The following is a 20208-nucleotide window of genomic DNA, read 5'->3' as shown; positions in this document are numbered from 1 at the left end:
CCCCAAAGCATGATGTTGCCACCCCCACGCTTCACAGTAGGTATGGTGTTCTTTGGGATGCAACTCAGCATTCTGTCTCCTCCAAACACGGACGAGTTTTGTTTCTACCAAACAGTTCTACTTTGGTTTCATCAGACCATATGACATTCTCCCAATACTCTTCTGGATAATCCAAATGCTCTCTAGCAAGCTTCAGATGGGCCCGGACATGTACTGGCTTAAGCAGGGGGACACGTCTGGCACTGCAGGATCTGAGTCCCTGGCGGCATAGTGTGTTACTGATGATAGCCTTTGTTACTGTGGTCCCAGCTCTATGCAGGTCATTCACTAGGTCCCCCGTGTGCTTCTGGGATTTTTGCTCACCGTTCTTGTGATCATTCTGACCCCACGGGGTGAGATCTTGCGTGGCGCCCCAGATTGAGGGAGATTAGTGGTCTTGTATGTCTTCCATTTTCTTATTGTTGCTCCCACAGTTGATTTCATGACACCAAGCTGCTTGCCTCTTGCAGATTCAGTCTTCCCAGCCTGGTGCAGGGCTACAATTTTGTTTCTGGTGTCCTTCGACAGCTCTTTGGTCTTCACCATAGTGGAGTTTGGAATGTGACTGTTTTGAGGGTGTGCACAGGTGTCTTTTGTACTGATAACAAGTTCAGCCATGTGCCATTACTACAGGTAATGAGTGGAGGACAGAGGAGCCTCTTACAGAAGAAGTTACAGGTCTGTGAGAGACGGGAATCTTGCATGTTTTTAGGTGACCAAATACTTACCGTATATACTCGTGTATAAGCCGAGATTTTCAGCCCATTTTTTTGGGCTGAAAGTCCCCTTCTCGGCTTATACACAAGTCATATACCGGGGGGGATCGGCAGGGGAGGGGGAGCAGGGGTGTCAGATCATACTCACCCTTCTCTGCAGCTCCCCTGCTTGTTCTATGTTGTCGGCGCTGCTCTCTTCCTGCTTCAGCTGTCAAATGGTACCCGCTCATTAAATATGCGCATATTTAATGAGCGGATACCACGTGACCACTGAACCAGGAAGAGAGCAGCGCCGACAACATGGAACAACAAGCAGGGGAGCTGCAGAGACAAGCGCCAGGACCCGGTGAGTATGAACGCGGGGGGTTGGGAGGCATAGTCACCTGTCCCTGCGCTCTGCTGTCTTGCGTCCTCTGCAGTGACAATCAGGTCAGAGGGCGCTATCGCTCTCTGCCTGCACAGTCACTGCAGAGCGTAACGCTGATGAGCAGGGGGCAGCGACTGAGGTGAGCATACAGGTTTTTGTTTTTTTTTTTTGTAAGGGAGGCAGCGGCAGCAGCAACATGATGGGGCCACTCACTGTGCAGCAAAGCTGGGGCCACTCACTGTGCAGCAAAGCTGGGGCCACTCACTGTGCATAACTGGGGCCACTCACTGTGCAGCAAAGCTGGGGCCACTCACTGTGCAGAAAAGCTGGGGCCACTCACTGTGCAGCAAAGCTGGGGCCACTCACTGTGCAGCAAAGCTGGGGCCACTCACTGTGCAGCAAAGCTGGGGCCACTCACTGTGCAGCAAAGCTGGGGCCACTCACTGTGCATAACTGGGGCCACTCACTGTGCAGCAAAGCTGGGGCCACTCACTGTGCAGCAAAGCTGGGGCCACTCACTGTGCAGCAAAGCTGGGGCCACTCACTGTGCAGCAAAGCTGGGGCCACTCACTGTGCAGCAAAGCTGGGGCCACTCACTGTGCAGCAAAGCTGGGGCCACTCACTGTGCAGCAAAGCTGGGGCCACTCACTGTGCAGAAAAGCTGGGGCCACTCACTGTGCAGGAAAGCTGGGGCCACTCACTGTGCAGGAAAGCTGGGGCCACTCACTGTGCAGCAAAGCTGGGGTCACTCACTGTGCAGAAAAGCTGGGGTCACTCACTGTGCAGAAAAGCTGGGGCCACTCACTGTGCAGAAAAGCTGGGGCCACTCACTGTGCAGGAAAGCTGGGGCCACTCACTGTGCAGAAAAGCTGGGGTCACTCACTGTGCAGAAAAGCTGGGGTCACTCACTGTGCAGAAAAGCTGGGGCCACTCACTGTGCAGGAAAGCTGGGGCCACTCACTGTGCAGCAAAGCTGGGGCCACTCACTGTGCAGCAAAGCTGGGGCCACTCACTGTGCAGCAAAGCTGGGGCCACTCACTGTGCAGCAAAGCTGGGGCCACTCACTGTGCAGCAAAGCTGGGGCCACTCACTGTGCAGCAAAGCTGGGGCCACTCACTGTGCACCCTCGGCTTATACACGAGTCAATAAGTTTTCCCAGTTTTTTGTGGCAAAAATAGGGGGGTTGGCTTATACTCGGATCGGCTTATACTCGAGTATATACGGTATTTTCCACCATAATTTGCAAAATATTGCCAAATCAGACAAGGTGATTCTTCTGGATTTATTTTCTCATTTTGACTCTCATAGGTGTGGTCTACCTTTGATGTCAATTACAGGCCTCGCTCATCTTTTTAAGTGGGAGAACTTGTATAATTGGTGGCTGACAATACTTTTTTCCCCACTGTACATCCTAGAATTGCATTTGCCTTTTTTGCTGCTGCATCACACTGTTGACTCATGTGCAGTCTGTGATCTATTAGTATACCAAAGTCTTTTTCACACGTGCTGTTGCTTAGTTCTATTCCTCCCATTCTGTAGATGTAATTTTCGTTTTTATTGCCCAGATGTAGAATCTTACATTTATCCCTGTTAAATACCATTCTATTAGTCGCTGCCTATTGTTAATGCTTACCTAGATGCTTCTGAATCCTTTCTCTGTCTTCTCTAGTGTTAGCTATCCTTAGCTTTGAATCGTCTGCAAATTTGACTTTTACCTTCAGTTCCCCTTATCTAGATCATTTATAAAAATGTTGAACAACACTGGGGCCAGGACAGAGCGTTATGGTCCCCACTTGAGACACTGCCAATTGGATGTGCAACCATTTATCACATCTTTGTGTACGATCACTGAGCCAGTTATGAATCCACCGAGCCGTAGCCTTGTCAATCCCATTCCCATGGTCATTTTTTCAATAAGGATTGTATGAGCTACTTTTTATCAAATGCTTTGCTGAAGTCGAGATATATATCTTATGTCAGTGATTCCATCATAGAAGGAAATTAGATTAGTCTGGCATGACTTGTTTGCTACAAAAAATATGACATAGTGGTCATGGGAGATTTCAACTATCCAGACATTTGTTGGGAATCTCTCTCAGGCAAAACTAACAGGTCAAGGAAATTCTTATCCTCTCTTGCTGACAACTTTATCTTCCAAAAGGTAAGGGAGAAAACAAGGGGAACTGCTACCTTGGATCTAATCCTTATAAACAGGGAGGAAATGGTTGAGGAGGTAAAAGTGGCTGGGACCCTAGGAGGTAGCGACCATGCTATTTTAGAATTTTGGATAACTAGAGGAGGAAGACCTGTGAAGACTCAGACGTCAAGGTTAGATTTCAGAAAGGCAGATTTTAAGGGATTCAGAAAGAGAATTGGAGGGATCCAATGGCTGGATATCCTTAAAGACAAAAATGTCCAGGAAGGATGGGAAATCTTGAAAAATGAAATTCTCAAAGCACAAATGTTAATTTGGATAAGAGGGAAGAATAGGAAGCATTTAAGGAAACCTGGATGGATGAACACAGAACTTAAGCACATGCTAAAAAGGAAGAAAAAAATGTTTATAAAATGGAAAGAGGGAGGCATATCTAAAGAAGAATATAATGCTGTCTGCAGAACCTGCAGGGCACAAATCAGATTATCTAAAGCTGACAATGAATTGAGGCTTGCAAGAGATGTCAAAAGCAATAATAAAGGATTTTGGGGATATGTCAAAAGTAAAAGAAAAGTCAAAGATGCTATAGGATTTTTACAGGATGAAAATGATGAAATGGTAAGACAGGATGTTGAGAAGGCCGAACTTTTTTAAATTCCTATTTTGCATCTGTTTTCTCTCAGAAAGGAAATGTAACATCAACTGTTCTTCACTGTCCTATTAAGGGAATAGAAGAATCCAGGATATCTATAAACAGAAAGATAGTGAGGAAACACTTAGCTAACCTAAATGAATTCAAGTCTCCAGGTCCAGATGAATTACACCCCAGAGTACTGAAGGAGATAGCAGAAGAAATTTTTGAACCCCTCTCCATAATCTTTGAAAATTCTTGGAGAACAGGAGAAGTCCCAGGAGACTGGAGAAGAGCAAATGTTGTTCCTATCTTCAAAAAGGGGAATCAGGTGGACCCAGGCAACTATTGTTGTGAGTTCATTTTCCCCTTCACTACTGAGGCCCGAGGAACTCCCTCTTCTGGTGAAGAAAGGTAGTGAGCCTGATTGTCAAACACCTGGGGCTGATGATGATGACTGGCTGAGTGGAGTTAATGACTGGATATAAGGCTGCCGACGCCCTTCTGGCCTGCGGGTGATTTCTCTGTGGACTTCTAGGAAACCAGTCTGATTCCTGCTCATCTAAAGCTAAGATTTCTGCTTTGCCTTTTTGCATTAGTGTTTTGTTTTCCTTGCTTTTCTGGATTCTACCATTCCCTGCTGGGGTGAGCTGAATCCCCTTTTGCCTGTTGCTCTGTCTTCAGAATATTCCTGAGTACTGACATAGCCTCTTTTGAAGCCTAGCGTCTTCAGGGCCTTTTTTACTGTCAGTTTGTTGGCTCTTATTTTCATAGGGTTTTTCACGGATTGCAGACAGCAGCCTTCCTGTCCTTTCCTATCTAAGCTAGCTTGGGCCCCATCTTTGCTCAGTCTATCTTTCTGTCTGTGTTTTGTTCTTGCTTCACCGTCATTATATGTGGGGGGCTGCCTTTTGCTTTGGGGTCTGCTCTGGGGCAGTTTAGATTTCCCTTTCTGTCTTTAGGCTATGTAGTCCTCCGGGTGTGATCGAGGGGCCTAGGGCATCGTAGGAGCCCCCCACGGCTACTGCTAGTTGTGTTGATAGGTTCAGGGGTCTGCAATCCGATAGCTGCCAACTTCTCTGGTTTTCTGGACTTAGCTAGCATTTCTATTTTTGCCTCCTACGGTGACTTAATCATAACAACTATAGGCCGATGAGTCTGACTTCTATACCAGGAAAGATCTTTGAACAAATTATTAAACAACATGTATGTCAGTACCTGGATAAGAATGAAGTGATTAAACAGAGTCAGCATGGGTTTGTAACTAATAAGTCATGTCAGACTAACTTAATTTCCTTCTATGACGGAATCACTGATTGGGTGGATCAAGGAAATGCTGTAGATATGGTATATCTTGACATCAGCAAAGCATTTGACAAAGTATCTCATACAATCCTTATTGAAAAAATGACTAAGTATGGAATGGACAAGGCAACTGTTAGGTGGATTCATAACTGGCTTAGTGATCGGACCCAAAGAGTGGTCGTAAATGGCTGCACATCCAGTTGGAAGAATGTCTCAAGTGGGGTACCACAGGGCTCTGACCTGGGCCCTGTATTGTTCAACATCTTTATCAACGATTTAGATGAAGGAATTGAGGGTAAACTGATTAAATTTGCTGATGACACAAAGCTAGGAGGGATAGCTAATACTAGAGAAGAGAGAGAGGATTCAAAAAGATATAAATAAACTGGAGAAGTGGGCAGGAACTAACAGAATGGTTTTTAACAGGGAGAAATGCAAAGTACTACATCTGGGCAATAAAAATGAAAAAAGCATATACAGAATGGGAGGAATAGGGCTAAGCAACAGCACATGTGAAAAAGACTTGGGTATACTAATAGATCACAGACTGAATATGAGTCAACAGTGTGATGCAGCCGCAAAAAAGGCAAATGCAATTCTAGGATGTATTAACAGAAGCATACAGTCTAGATCACGTGAAGTCATTATTTCTCTCTACTCCTCTTTGGTCAGACCTCATCTGGAATATTGTGTCCAGTTTTGGGTGCCACATTTTAAAAAAGACATCAACAAACTGGAGCAAGTTCAGAAAAGAGCGACCAGAATGGTGACCGGTCTGCAAACCCTGTCTTATGAGGAAAGGTTGCAGGATTTGGGAATGTTTAGTTTGCAAAAGAGAAGACTGAGAGGAGACTTAAATGCTGTCTACAAATATCTAAAGGGCTGTCACATTGTAGAAGGATCCACTTTATTCTCATTTTCACATGGAAAGACTAGAAGCAATGGGATGAAACTGAATGGGAGGAGACACAGATTAGATATTAGAAAAAACTTTTTGACAGAGTGATCAATGAGTGGAACAAGCTGCCATGAGAAGTGGTGAGTTCTCCTTCAATGGAAGTCTTCAAACAGAGGCTGGACAGACATCTGACTGGGATGATTTAGCGAATCCTGCTTTGAGCAGGGGGTTGGACCAGATGGCCCAGGAGGTCCCTTCCAACTCTATGATTCTATGAAACGCACGATGGTCTGGTTAATTACTGTATTCTTATCCAATACTGTATGGTGTTTAATAATTTGTTCCCAGATCTTTCCTGGTATAGAAGTAAGGATCACTGGCCTGTAATTTCCTGGCTCCGTCTTCTTTCGTTTTTTGAAGATGAGAACAACATTTGCCCTTCTTCAATCTTCTGGGACTTCTCCTTTTCTGCAGAACTTTTCAAAGATTCTGGCTAGTGGTTCTGCAATTTCCTCTGCTAACTCTTTCATTACCCTAAGTCATTTGAAAAGGCTCGTTAAAGGGTCGACATTGACTGACTTTTAGGATTGCTACCTCCAATAATAATAATCTTTATTTTTATATAGCGCTAACATATTCCGCAGCGCTTTACAGTTTGCACACATTACCATCGCTGTCCTCCATAGCCTCTTCTCCCTCCCCCATAGCCTCTTCTCTGTCAGGAACACCGCACTGAACTTGCTCACTGAGCCAGTGCGCGTGTCCTGAGTATAGCGAACTGTGCTCAGAGATCCCTGTGAAGCGGGCAGCAGCCGGGTAGATGCGTACTTCAGAACTGCAGGACCTGAAGCACGTGATTGCTGGGGGCGTGGCCTAAACTCCAGAGAGCTAAGAGCTGCAAGAGAACTCCTAGCAGGGTAACTGCGAGACAGTTACCAAGGGGCATAGACAGGGAGGATAGTCAGGACGTAGCCAATGAGTCACACACAGATATAGCTGCAAGGTACCAAAGGGGCGAGCAGAGAGTAGTCAGGTCACAGGCAATGAGTCATACACAGAGCGGATAGCACAGTACAGAATCAACAGGCAAACTCACAACGGGGAACAGAACCGGGTCAGAACCATATAAACAAGCTATAGCAACCAACAGGCACACAGGCGTCAGCACACTAGGCCAAATGCAGAAGTATAACTGGCAGGGATTGGAGCTTCCCATGGGTTTAAGAAGCTCTCCCAGAACCAGAAAGAGGCCACAATCATTAACCCCAGGTGTGCAGATCAAAACCTGCACTGAGCTCAGACATTAACTCCTGACGTGCATCTCAAAAACCTGCACTGGGATCATGACAGTACCCCCCTCTCAACGGGGGGCCTCTGGACCCCCAGGCTTCCCCGGGTACTTGGCATGGAAAACCCGAGGGAGACGATATGCATGTACAGAGCGAGCAGGGACCCATGAGCACTCCTCTGGTCCATATCCCTTCCAATGGACCAGGTACTGCAAAGAGCGGCGCACCCGCCGAGAGTCCACAATATGTCCGACCTCATACTCCAATTGACCCTCCACCAGCACTGGAGGAACAACAGGCTCGGAGTCCTCTTTGACAGACCCTACGGATTTCAACAGAGATTTATGGAACACATTGGATATTTTTAAGGAGGCGGGGAGACGCAACATATTTGCCACTGGGTTGACTATCTCCATAATATCGTACGGACCAATGAACTTTGGTCCCAAATTAGCTGATGGTACCTTTAAGTTGATGTTACGTGTGGAAAGCCAAACCTTCTCTCCCACCTGCAACATGTCTCCCGAGGCTCTCTTTTTGTCAGCAAAATATTTCTACCTCCCCTGGGCCTGAGCTGGACTTCAGCCCAGAGGTTTTTTAACCGTTGAACGGACCCCTCTACCCCTGGACAACCGGAATCCACCCGTGTAAACTCCCCAAAATGCGGATTAAACCCATAGTTAATCAGGAATGGGGACATGTTGGTGGACTGACTCACCCGGTTGTTAAAAGCGAATTCCGCCAATGGTAACGCATCACACCAATCCTCCTGTCTGGCGGAGGTCAGACACCTGAGAATTTGTTCCAGGGATTGATTGGTGCGTTCTGTCTGACCATTACTCTCCGGGTGATATGCCGACGAGAAGGAGAGTGAGATGCCCAATTTCATACAGAACGCCCTCCAAAATTTGGCCACAAACTGCACCCCTCTGTCAGACACAACATTCAGGGGTACCCCATGCAATCGGACCACATGCTGCACAAACAACCTTGACAATGTTTCTGCTGAGGGTAATGCTGCCAAGGGAATGAAATGGGCCTGTTTAGAAAACCTATCCACCACCACCCAGATCACGGTATTGCCCCTGGAAGGTGGAAGGCCGGTAATAAAATCCATGGAAAGATGAGTCCATGGCCTATCAGGAACCGGTAAAGGTATGAGTTCCCCAGCCGGCCAGTTCTGCTAGCTTTTGGAACGGGCACACACGCCACAAGCAGAAACAAATTCCTTGACATCGGACCTTAATGAAGGCCACAAAAAACCCCTGGCTACTGCCTCTCTAGTGGCCGTGATACCTGGATGATCACTGAGCCTAGACTCATGAAACTCCTGCAGAAGTCTAGGCCGCAACGAATCTGGAACAAACAGTTTATCCCCTGGCCTGGTTGCTGGAGCTAGGGCCTGAGCCCTTAGAATTCCTTGTTCCAACTCAGTTGAGACCCTTCCACTACCTCCCCTGGGGGAAGAATGGAGGACGGTGGCTCAGGGGGAGACACTGGGTCAAAACTTCTGGACAGGGCATCCGCTTTAACATTTTTGGACCCCGGTCGAAAACTAATGGAGAACTGAAATCGTGAAGAAAAAAAAAAAAAAGTGACCAACGGGCTTGTCTAGGAATAAGCCTCTTAGCAGATTCAAGGTTTTTGTGATCTGTGATGGGGTGAGCCGCACCTTCCAAAAAGTGCCTCCATTCCTCAAACGCCAGCTTAACCGCAAGAAGTTCTCTATTGCCTACATCATAGTTTTTCTCACCTGAGGAGAACTTCTTGGAGAAGGCACAGGGTTTGAGATTGGTAAGGGTGGCTGGACCCTGGGACAGCACAGCCCCCACCCCCACTTCAGAAGCATCCACCTCCACAATGAATGGTTTGGAAGGGTCTGGTTGTACCAACACCGGGGCAGACATGAAACATTTCTTAATCGCTGAGAAGGACTCCTTAGCGAGTACAGACCAATTTTTTACATCAGCGCCCTTCTTGGTAAGATCCGTGAGTGGTTTAACCACTTGTGAGAAACCTTTAATGAATCTTCGATAATAGTTTGCAAATCCTAAGAAGCGCTGGAGCCCCTTGAGATCTCGAGGCTGAACCCAGTTAGCGATCGCCAGCACCTTCTTAGGATCCATGCGAAACCCCTCACAGGACACAATCAACCCCAAAAAGACAGTTCCTGTACAAAAAACGAACATTTTTCCAATTTAGCGAACAATTAGTTCTCCCTGAGTCTCTGGAGAACTGTCTTTAGATGTTGCAAGTGAGATTGACTGTCCGGGGAATACACCAAAATGTCATCCAAATAAATAATCACAAAACGGCCTATCAGGTCAGAAAGCACAACATTGATGAAATTCTGGAAAATAGTGGGTGCATTAGTTAACCCAAATGGCATTACCAGGTTTTCAAAGAGTCCTCTTGATGTGAGGAATGCAGTTTTCCACTCGTCCCCTTCCCGAACCCTTATCAGATTGTATGCCCCCCGCAGATCTAACTTGGAGAACCATTGTGCCCCAGCTAACTGGTTACATAAGTCTGGGATGAGGGGAAAGAAGAACCCTGCTGCCACAGGTGACACAGAAGGCCTGATATGCCCTTTGCGGAGACTCTCAGCTATGTACTCCTTCATCTTCATAGCTTGGCGCTCAGGCCCAGACAAATTGAACAATCAAGCCTTAGGTAACTTGGCTCCGGGTACTAAATCAATGGCACAATCGTAGGGTCTATGTGGTGGCAGCGCCTCAGCCTCACTTTCGGAAAAAACGTCTTCGAAATCCTTCAGGTACTCCGGAATACCTTCCAGATCGACAGACGACACAGATACAGATTTAACAGTGTTAACAAGATGTCCCAGGTTACCACATTTATTATTGCATCCCCATTGAGTGATTTCCCCTGTAACCTAATCAATGGTAGGATTATGGCGTTGAAGCCAAGGCATCCCCAGTACCAGTCCTGCAGGCAAGTTATCTAGCAAAAGACAACTTAGTTTTTCCACATGAGTGGAACCCACTTTTAGAGAAAAAAGTTCAGACCTGCAACAGATACCATCCTGGGTAAGAGCAGACAAGTTAATTGCCACAAGTTTAACAGGATCCTGAAGCCTGACTGTCCCTATCTTATTAAGAGTCATAACCTTGGTATCAATCAGGTTCACAGCAGAACCGCAGTCAACGAAAGCAGTAGTCTGAACAGGACCATAACCAAGTTCCAGTTCCACCTGCAGCACCATTTTTGCACATGAGGAAAATTGTACCTGAAGGTCTGGGTAGCCTCCTCGACTACTACCCAGACCTAGTCATTTCCCGCCATCTTGGAGGATGATGGACAGGAGGGGCAGTCCTTCTTCCAGTGTCCAGATTCCCCACAATAGAAGCATAACTGCTTCTCCCGGCGGCGTCTTCTTTCCTTTTCCTCACAGGTGACAGCGCTCACCTCCATAGCCACAGGAAGAGTCCGGGTCTCATCTCCACTGAAGAATAATGGTGTTTCCCATTGCATAACGCCTCTAGCCCGTAGCCTGCGATCCATGCAAACCGCTTCGGTCATGGCATCCTCCAGGGAGTCAGGCGGAGAATGGAGTGCCAAAGCATCCTTCAGACGTTCACACAGGCCTCTGTGGAACAGCCCCCGAAGGGTGGCATCACTCCAGGAAATCTCCGCTGCCCAACGTCTGAATTCAGTACAGAACCATTCTGCCGAGTGCTCCCCCTGACAGACACTCATCACCTTGTCCTCAGCCAAACGCACTCTATCAGGCTCATCATAAATAAGCCCTAAGGCTTCAAAAAACGCATCCACAGACATTCTCTCAGGGGCAGAAGAGGAAAGCGAAAATGCCCAGGCTTGTGGGGACCCCCTAAGCAGGGACATCACCACCCCCACCCTCTGTTTCTCATCCCCAGAGGAACGGGGTCTCAAGGAGAAAAAGAGCTTACAGCCCTCCTTAAATGCTCTGAATTCATCTTTGTTACCAGAAAATATATCTGGCAATTTAACCGGGGATTCGGGTGGGACTAAAATGACATCTCTATTCCCCAACTGCTGGAAGCCAGCGGAAAGTACCCCCTGAACTGAGTCCTCAACCCGCCGTTGGGACTGGGCCAGAGCTTGGTGTTCCAAACTAAGCTTCTGCAGTGACTGAGTCAAGCTTTTCACCTGCTCAGATAAAGCACACATTGGGTCCATGCTGCAGAAGTGAGGAGAGAAAAAAAATAGCAGGCCAGTTATAATGTCAGGAACACCGCAGTGAACTTGCTCACTGAGCCAGTGCGCGTGTCCTGAGTAAAGTGAACTGTGTTCAAAGATACCTGTGGAGCGGGCAGCAGCCGAGTAGGTGCGTACTTCAGAACCACAGGACCTGAAGCACGTGACTGCTAGAGGCGTGGCCTAAACTCCAGGAAGCTAGGAGCTGCAAGAGAACTCCTAGCAGGGTAACTGCGAGACAAAGTTACCAAAGGGCATAGACAGGGAGGATAGTCAGGACGTAGCCAATGAGTCACACACAGAGATAGCTGCAAAGGTACAAGAGGGGCGAGCAGAGAGTAGTCAGGTCACAGGCAATGAGTCATACACAGAGATAACGCAGTACAAAATCAACAGGCAAACTCACAACGGGAAACAGAGCCGGGTCAGAACCATATAAACAAGCTATAGCAACAAACAGGCACACAGGGGTCACCACACTAGGCCAAAGGCAGAAGTATAACTGGCAGGGATTGAAGCCTCCCCAGGGGTTTAAGAAGCTCTCCCAGAACCAGAAAGAGGCCACAATCATTAACCCCAGGTGTGCAGGTCAAAACCTGCACTGAGCTCCAGACAGTAACCCCTGACGTGCATCTCAAAAACCTGCACTGGGATCATGACATTCTCCCTCCCAATAGCCTCTTCTCCATGCCCATCCTCCATAGCCTCTTCTCACTCACCATAGCATCTTCTCCATGCCCATCCTCCATAGCCTCTTCTCCCTCACCATAGCCTCTTCTCCATGCCCATCCTCCATAGCCTCTTCTCCCTCACCATAGCCTCTTCTCCATGCCCATCCTCCATAGCCTCTTCTCCCTCACCATAGCCTCTTCTCCATGCCCATCCTCCATAGCCTCTTCTCCCTCACCATAGCCTCTTCTCCCTCACCATAGCCTCTTCTCCATGCCATCCTCCATAGCCTCTTCTCCCTCACCATAGCCTCTTCTCCATGCCCATCCTCCATAGCCTCTTCTCCCTCCCCATAGCCTCTTCTCCATGCCCATCCTCCATAGCCTCTTCTCCCTCTCCATAGCCTCTTCTCTCTCACCATAGCCTCTTCTCCCTCTCCATAGCCTCTTCTCCCTCACCATAGCCTCTTCTCCATGCCCATCCTCCATAGCCTCTTCTCCCTCACCATAGCCTCTTCTCCATGCCCATCCTCCATAGCCTCTTCTCCCTCACCATAGCCTCTTCTCCATGCCCATCCTCCATAGCCTCTTCTCCCTCACCATAGCCTCTTCTCCATGCCCATCCTCCATAGCCTCTTCTCCCTCACCATAGCCTCTTCTCCCTCACCATAGCCTCTTCTCCATGCCATCCTCCATAGCCTCTTCTCCCTCACCATAGCCTCTTCTCCATGCCCATCCTCCATAGCCTCTTCTCCCTCCCCATAGCCTCTTCTCCATGCCCATCCTCCATAGCCTCTTCTCCCTCTCCATAGCCTCTTCTCTCTCACCATAGCCTCTTCTCCCTCTCCATAGCCTCTTCTCCCTCACCATAGCCTCTTCTCCATGCCCATCCTCCATAGCCTCTTCTCCCTCACCATAGCCTCTTCTCCATGCCCATCCTCCATAGCCTCTTCTCCCTCACCATAGCCTCTTCTCCATGCCCATCCTCCATAGCCTCTTCTCCCTCACCATAGCCTCTTCTCCATGCCCATCCTCCATAGCCTCTTCTCCCTCACCATAGCCTCTTCTCCATGCCCATCCTCCATAGCCTCTTCTCCCTCACCATAGCCTCTTCTCCATGCCCATCCTCCATAGCCTCTTCTCCCTCACCATAGCCTCTTCTCCCTGCTCGTCCTCCATAGCCTCTTCTCCCTGCCCCTCCATCCCCCGCCCTCTTCTCACGCTCTCATTCTTTCTTGTAGGGGCGTGCTGTGGATCTCTGTACCGTACAGCAGAGTGTGGATTTAGCGAGTAAGTCATCCGCCTTCCCCCATCTGTTGCAGCCGTGTGTAACCCCCGTCTGCTGCCTCCTAATGTTGGTTGTCCCTAATAGGTATTGGTAATAATTTGGCCAGCATGGGGCGCTACATGGAGGCGTTACATTATTATACTGAAGCTATTAGATTAAACCCCGGTGATTACAGGTGAGTACAGGGCTCCTGCGGGAGGCGCTCTTCTGTGCGGGCATTATATACGTGCATCAGTGCCCTGCCATATTCCCTGCATGCGCTGGCTGTGACTGCGGACGGATCTGCCACCCTGCTCACAATCTCCTGGCTGACCGTCCATAATAGGGAGGGGGTTATTTCTTCATTTTTTTGTTTGTTTTTACGCTGATCCACCACCCTTCTTTTCTCCCTATGGATGGATCGTTGTGGGGGGGTTTGTCTGGGGCGGCTGGAGACGATACGCACCATTATTCACAGCTTGCAGGGTGCGAGCAGTCATATTAATGGCTGTCTGCATTTCTTTAGTAACCTTGATCGTGCCCGGTGTGTGCTGCCCTCCGCCTGCCATGTGCCTCCCATCCGCTGCTCCTCCTGCTTGCTTCACTGTTCCACTGGGCTTGCACCTGTTCCACCCCTTGACCCACGCTTGTCACACCCCTCACCCACACCAGCTACGTCCTTATGCTTGCCCCGAGCCTGCTCCGCCCCTTGGCCCGCACCCACTCCACCCTTCCACTGTGCTTGCCCTGCTCCATGACCCATGCCCTCAGCCTACACCTGCCATGCCCCTAGCCCTCACCTGCCCTGACCTTGGCTCGCACCTGCCCTGCTGCACCCCTAGACATTGCCTGCCCTGACTTAGGCTCGCACCTGCCCTGCTGCACCCCTAGCCATTGCTTGCTCTGACCTTGACTCTCACCTGCCCTGCTGCGCGCCTAGCCATTGCGTGCCCTGACCTTGGCTCACACCTGCCCCGCTGCACCCCTAGCCATTGCTTGCTCTGACCTTGGCTTGCACCTGCCCTGCTGCGCCCCTAGACATTGCCTGCCCTGTCCTTGGCTCGCACCTGTCCCGCCGTGCCCTTAGCCATTGCCTGCCCTGACCTTGGCTCGCACTTGCCCCGCCGTGCCCCTAGCCCTCGCCTGCCCTTACCTTGGCTCGCACCTGCCCTGCTGTGCCCCTAGCCATTGCCTGCCCTGACCTTGGCTCGCATCTGCCCTTCTGTGCCCCTAGCCCTCACCTGCCCTTACCTTGGCTCGCACCTGCCCTGCTGCACCCCTAGACATTGCCTGCCCTGATCTTGGCTCGCACCTGCCCTGCTGTGCCCCTAGCCCTCGCCTGCCCTGTCCTTGGCTCGCACCTGCCCCGCCGTGCCCTTAGCCATTGCCTGCCCGGACCTTGGCTCGCACCTGCCCTGCTGTGCCCCTAGCCCTCGCCTGCCCTTACCTTGGCTCGCACCTGCCCTGCTGCGCCCCTAGCCCTCGCCTGCCCTGACCTTGGCTCGCACCTGCCCTGCTGCGCCCCTAGCCATTGTCTGCCCTGACCTTGGCTTGCACCTGCCCTGCTGTGCCCCTAGCCCTCGCCTGCCCTTACCTTGGCTCGCACCTGCCCTGCTGCACCCCTAGACATTGCCTGCCTTGATCTTGGCTCGCACCTGCCCTGCTGTGCCCCTAGCCCTCGCCTGCCCTGTCCTTGGCTTGCACCTGCCCCGCCGTGCCCTTAGCCATTGCCTGCCCTGACCTTGGCTCGCACTTGCCCCGCCGTGCCCCTAGCCAGTGCCTGCCCTGACCTTGGCTCGCACCTGCCCTGCTGCGCCCCTAGCCATTGCCTGCCCTGACCTTGGCTCGCACTTGCCCCGCCGTGCCCCTAGCCCTCGCCTGCCCTTACCTTGGCTCGCACCTGCCCTGCTGCACCCCTAGACATTGCCTGCCCTGACCTTGGCTCGCACCTGCCCTGCTGTGCCCCTAGCCATTGCCTGCCCTGACCTTGGCTCACACCTGCCCTGCTGTGCCCCTAGCCCTCGCCTGCCCTTACCTTGGCTCGCACCTGCCCTGCTGCGCCCCTAGCTCTCGCCTGCCCTGACCTTGGCTCGCACCTGCCCTGCTGCGCCCCCAGCTATTGCCTGCCCTGACCTTGGCTCGCACCTGCCCTGCTGCGCCCCCAGCTATTGCCTGCCCTGACCTTGGCTCGCACCTGCCCCGCCGTGCCCCTAGCCATTGCCTGCCCCCATCTTGGTCTGTGCCTACTTTCCATTTGCTTAGGTCCCGCTTGCTCTCCGCCTTGCAGGTTCCTGGGGAATCGCTCATACAGTTATGAGCGCGTCGGTCGCTGTCAGGAAGCTCTGCAGGATGCTGAAAGGTCACTGGAGTTACATCCGCATTTTATAAAGGGATATTTCCGAAAAGGCAAAGCCCTGAAGGGACTGAAGGTAAATGGAGAGAGTGCGAACCCCCACCTGTAGGGGGCGACCACACGACCCTTGTGACATTGGTGTCCATCTTTATCCACAGAGATATTCCGAGGCCATTACCGCATTCCAGCAAGTCTTATCATGTGACCTAAGTCGTGCGGAGGCGGCCCAGGAGATTGCGGAGTGTCACCAGAAGCTGCAGGTGCCCCCTCCCCCATTACAACCCAGCTCCCTCACCCCTATTCTTATATTCACCCCACATCTTCTCCTCGTCTAGGAGATGGCTATGGCAGCAAGGAAAACAACCTTGAGTAATACCCCACTGGGGCTAATGCCAACTCCGCTGAGTAAGTGAAGAGGGGGCTCTAGTGGGCGCAGGGTGCGAAATGTGGGGCAACGGGCAGTGCCTAATGTTACGCTCTCTTGCAGGCTCTGCAGGAGAAAATAATAGTAATAAAGTGTTTATCCCCCGTAATCTGGTGTATACAAGATCCAGTAAAGGACTATCTGCCCCCAAGCCTGTCGCCCAAAACCTGCCCGCAGCCAAACCGGTGCCGGCCTGCAGGTAGGGGCCCTGATCCCGGGGGGGGGGCCTGAGGGGCCTTGTGTGGTGACACTGGGTAACTGTCTCCCTTCTCTGCAGCGCGTTGTACCCAGTCTGGGTCGGGAATATTACCAGCAGGATCACAGAGGACGTGTTGAGATCACAGTTTGCCGTGTGAGTGATGAGTGGTGGGGGTCTCCGCAGTGCTGACATCTGCGCTGCAGCTGCTCACTCTTCTGTCCTTGCAGGTTTGGTGCCATTCATTCCCTCCGTATTCTGTACAGCAGGACCTGCGCCTTTATAAACTTCTCCAGTAAGCATGCAGCGGAGGCAGCCTTCCGATCCCTGCAGGTAATGGAGCTGACCGCCCCCCTCTGTGCCCGCGGCGCTGCCCCCCCGTGCCTGCGGCGCTGCCCCCCCTCTGTGCCCGCGGCGCTGCCCCCCCTCTGTGCCCGCGGCGCTGCCCCCCCTCTGTGCCCGCGGCGCTGCCCCCCCTCTGTGCCCGCGGCGCTGCCCCCCCGTGCCTGCGGCGCTGCCCCCCCGTGCCTGCGGCGCTGCCCCCCCTCTGTGCCTGCGGCGCTGCCCCCCCCTCTGTGCCCGCGGCGCTGCCTCCCTCTGTGTCCCCGGCGCTGCCTCCCTCTGTGCCCCCGGCGCTGCCCCCCCTCTGTGCCCGCGGTGCTGCCTCCCTCTGTCCCCGGCGCTGCCTCCCTCTGTGCCCGCGGCGCTGCCCCCCCCTCTGTGCCCGCGGCGCTGCCTCCCTCTGTGCCCGCGGCGCTGCCTCCCTCTGTGCCCGCGGCGCTGCCCCCCTCTGTGCCTGCGGCGCTGCCCCCCTCTGTGCCCGCGGCGCTGCCCCTCATTGCCCCCTGCCCTCCTTTTGTATTTACTGATCTAATCTCTGTCTTAGGGACTGAACATTGAGGGGACCACGTTTGTTCTCCAGCTGCGAAACCCAGAACACAAAAACCTGAATCTTGAAGGGTCCGCAGCCAAGTGAGGAGGAATTCAACACCGTCTCAAAAAACAAATGAGAGGGCAAAAAACGTCCATTCATGAAGTCTCTATACACAACCTCTCGCAATAAAAAAACAAGAGGTACAGCGCGAAATTACCAAATTTAGGAAGATTAAAATCATCTTTATTGATAATATAGCTTAAAATACGGAACAGACAAATAATAAAACGATGTTAATCAAGAAAAGGGAACAGGAAGGAGCACAACACGCGGGAGAATAAGCGGTAAGAACCAGCGGAGGAGAGCACAGAAAGCTACTCGAGGCGCAAAGCAAGAATCCAAAAGATGCAAACGAGGGCAAAACCCCCCCTGCTTTATTATCACATGTGGAAGCATAAAGTGCAGCGTGCAATGGAGACGTATGCTTTATGGAGCCAGCAGCCTCCCCGTATCACAGTCACATCCTGACTGAGGCTGGGTTCCCACATAAGCGGTTTTTTCTCGTTTTTGAAGCGTTTTTCCCGGTAAAAACGCTTCAAAATCGCATATGAGAAGCATCCCATTCATTTTAATGAATTTCGCACTTATTGTGCACATTGATGCGTTTTTTTTTACCCCGAAAAAAACGCAGCATGCTCATTAATTTCTAGCTATTTTCTATGATACTGAAGATGTGCGGAAAAAAACGCATAAAAAACGTGCAAAAAACGCACTGAAAAAAACGCGCGATTTCTGGGAAGGAGTCCGGTTTTCATGCATACGTGGGCACATAGCCTAACAAAGGTAATTATGTAGAGTTACATAATTTATCAGAAAAAGGTCTGTGAAAAAAGCCCAGAAAACATCAATACAAAAATAAATGCAAAAACACAATGATGGCATAACTGTAATTAATACATATATGTGCCATGAGCCTAGGAAATGCACACACAGGTGCGCCCAGAAGGTGCTTCAGTGCAAAAAAGATGTGCAAGCACTTTAGTGAACTGGCGCTGTCGGGGTGAGAGCATGCATGTCTGGAGCACTTTAGTGAACCGGCGCTGTCGGGGTGGGAGCATGCATGTCTGGAGCACTTTAGTGAACCGGCGCTGTCGGGGTGGGAGCACGCATGGCTGGAGCACTTTAGTGAATCGGGGTGGGAGCACGCATGGCTGGAGCACTTTAGTGAACCGGCACTGTCGGGGTGGGAGCACGCATGGCTGGAGCACTTTAGTGAACCGGCGCTGTCGGGGTGGGAGCACGCATGGCTGGAGCACTTTAGTGAACCGGCGCTGTCGGGGTGGGAGCACGCATGGCTGGAGCACTTTAGTGAACCGGCACTGTCGGGGTGGGAGCATGCATGGCTGGAGCACTTTAGTGAACCGGCGCTGTCGGGGTGGGAGCACGCATGGCTGGAGCACGTTAGTAAACCGGTGCTGTCGGGGTGGGAGCACGCATGGCTGGAGCACTTTAGTGAACTGGCGCTGCAGGGGTGGGAGCACGCATGGCTGGAGCACTTTAGTGAACCGGCACTGTCGGGGTGGGAGCATGCATGGCTGGAGCACGTTAGTGAACCGGTGCTGTCGGGGTGGGAGCACGCATGGCTGGAGCACGTTAGTAAACCGGTGCTGTCGGGGTGGGAGCACGCATGGCTGGAGCACTTTAGTGAACTGGCGCTGCAGGGGTGGGAGCACGCATGGCTGGAGCACTTTAGTGAACCGGCACTGTCGGGGTGGGAGCACGCATGGCTGGAGCACTTTAGTGAACTGGCGCTGCAGGGGTGGGAGCACGCATGGCTGGAGCACTTTAGTGAACCGGCACTGTCGGGGTGGGAGCACGCATGGCTGGAGCACGTTACTGAACCGGTGCTGTCGGGGTGGGAGCACGCATGGCTGGAGCACTTTAGTGAACCGGTGCTGTCGGGGTGGGAGCATGCATGGCTGGAGCACTTTAGTGAACCGGTGCTGTCGGGGTGGGAGCACGCATGGCTGGAGCACGTTACTGAACCGGTGCTGTCGGGGTGGGAGCACGCATGGCTGGAGCACTTTAGTGAACCGGTGCTGTCGGGGTGGGAGCATGCATGGCTGGAGCACTTTAGTGAACCGGCACTGTCGGGGTGGGAGCACGCATGGCTGGAGCACGTTAGTGAACCGGTGCTGTCGGGGTGGGAGCATGCATGGCTGGAGCACGTTAGTGAACCGGTGCTGTCGGGGTGGGAGCACGCATGGCTGGAGCACGTTAGTAAACCGGTGCTGTCGGGGTGGGAGCACGCATGGCTGGAGCACTTTAGTGAACTGGCGCTGCAGGGGTGGGAGCACGCATGGCTGGAGCACTTTAGTGAACCGGCACTGTCGGGGTGGGAGCACGCATGGCTGGAGCACTTTAGTGAACTGGCGCTGCAGGGGTGGGAGCACGCATGGCTGGAGCACTTTAGTGAACCGGCACTGTCGGGGTGGGAGCACGCATGGCTGGAGCACGTTACTGAACCGGTGCTGTCGGGGTGGGAGCACGCATGGCTGGAGCACTTTAGTGAACTGGCGCTGCAGGGGTGGGAGCACGCATGGCTGGAGCACGTTACTGAACCGGTGCTGTCGGGGTGGGAGCACGCATGGCTGGAGCACTTTAGTGAACCGGTGCTGTCGGGGTGGGAGCATGCATGGCTGGAGCACTTTAGTGAACCGGTGCTGTCGGGGTGGGAGCACGCATGGCTGGAGCACTTTAGTGAACCGGTGCTGTCGGGGTGGGAGCATGCATGGCTGGAGCACTTTAGTGAACCGGTGCTGTCGG

At 51.8% G+C, this 20208-nt stretch overlaps 1 protein-coding gene across 3 annotated transcripts in view; it reads left to right on the top strand.

The window, feature by feature from the left end:
- The window catches only part of TTC31 (tetratricopeptide repeat domain 31), a 51517-nt gene extending 33889 nt beyond the window's left edge, over window positions 1–17628 (top strand). For 2 of the 3 annotated variants that reach the window (XM_073562777.1, XM_073562776.1), the window contains 9 exons: window positions 13510–13558; window positions 13641–13731; window positions 15823–15964; window positions 16047–16148; window positions 16224–16293; window positions 16376–16511; window positions 16590–16664; window positions 16739–16841; window positions 17395–17627. In XM_073562777.1, the coding sequence (XP_073418878.1) occupies window positions 13510–13558; window positions 13641–13731; window positions 15823–15964; window positions 16047–16148; window positions 16224–16293; window positions 16376–16511; window positions 16590–16664; window positions 16739–16841; window positions 17395–17484 (858 nt within the window). In that variant the 3' untranslated portion in view covers window positions 17485–17627. Of the gene's footprint in view, window positions 1–13509; window positions 13559–13640; window positions 13732–15822; window positions 15965–16046; window positions 16149–16223; window positions 16294–16375; window positions 16512–16589; window positions 16665–16738; window positions 16842–17394 lie in introns of all 3 variants that reach the window. The other variant, XM_073562778.1, reaches the window with a different exon arrangement.
- Window positions 17629–20208: the final 2580 nt, after the last annotated feature.

Source organism: Dendrobates tinctorius, unplaced genomic scaffold (assembly GCF_039654945.1).
Source record: "Dendrobates tinctorius isolate UK_male_01 unplaced genomic scaffold, ASM3965494v1 ptg000367l, whole genome shotgun sequence".
In the NCBI taxonomy this organism is placed as follows: domain Eukaryota; kingdom Metazoa; phylum Chordata; class Amphibia; order Anura; family Dendrobatidae; genus Dendrobates; species Dendrobates tinctorius.
This window is presented reverse-complemented; position numbering and strand designations above follow the sequence as displayed.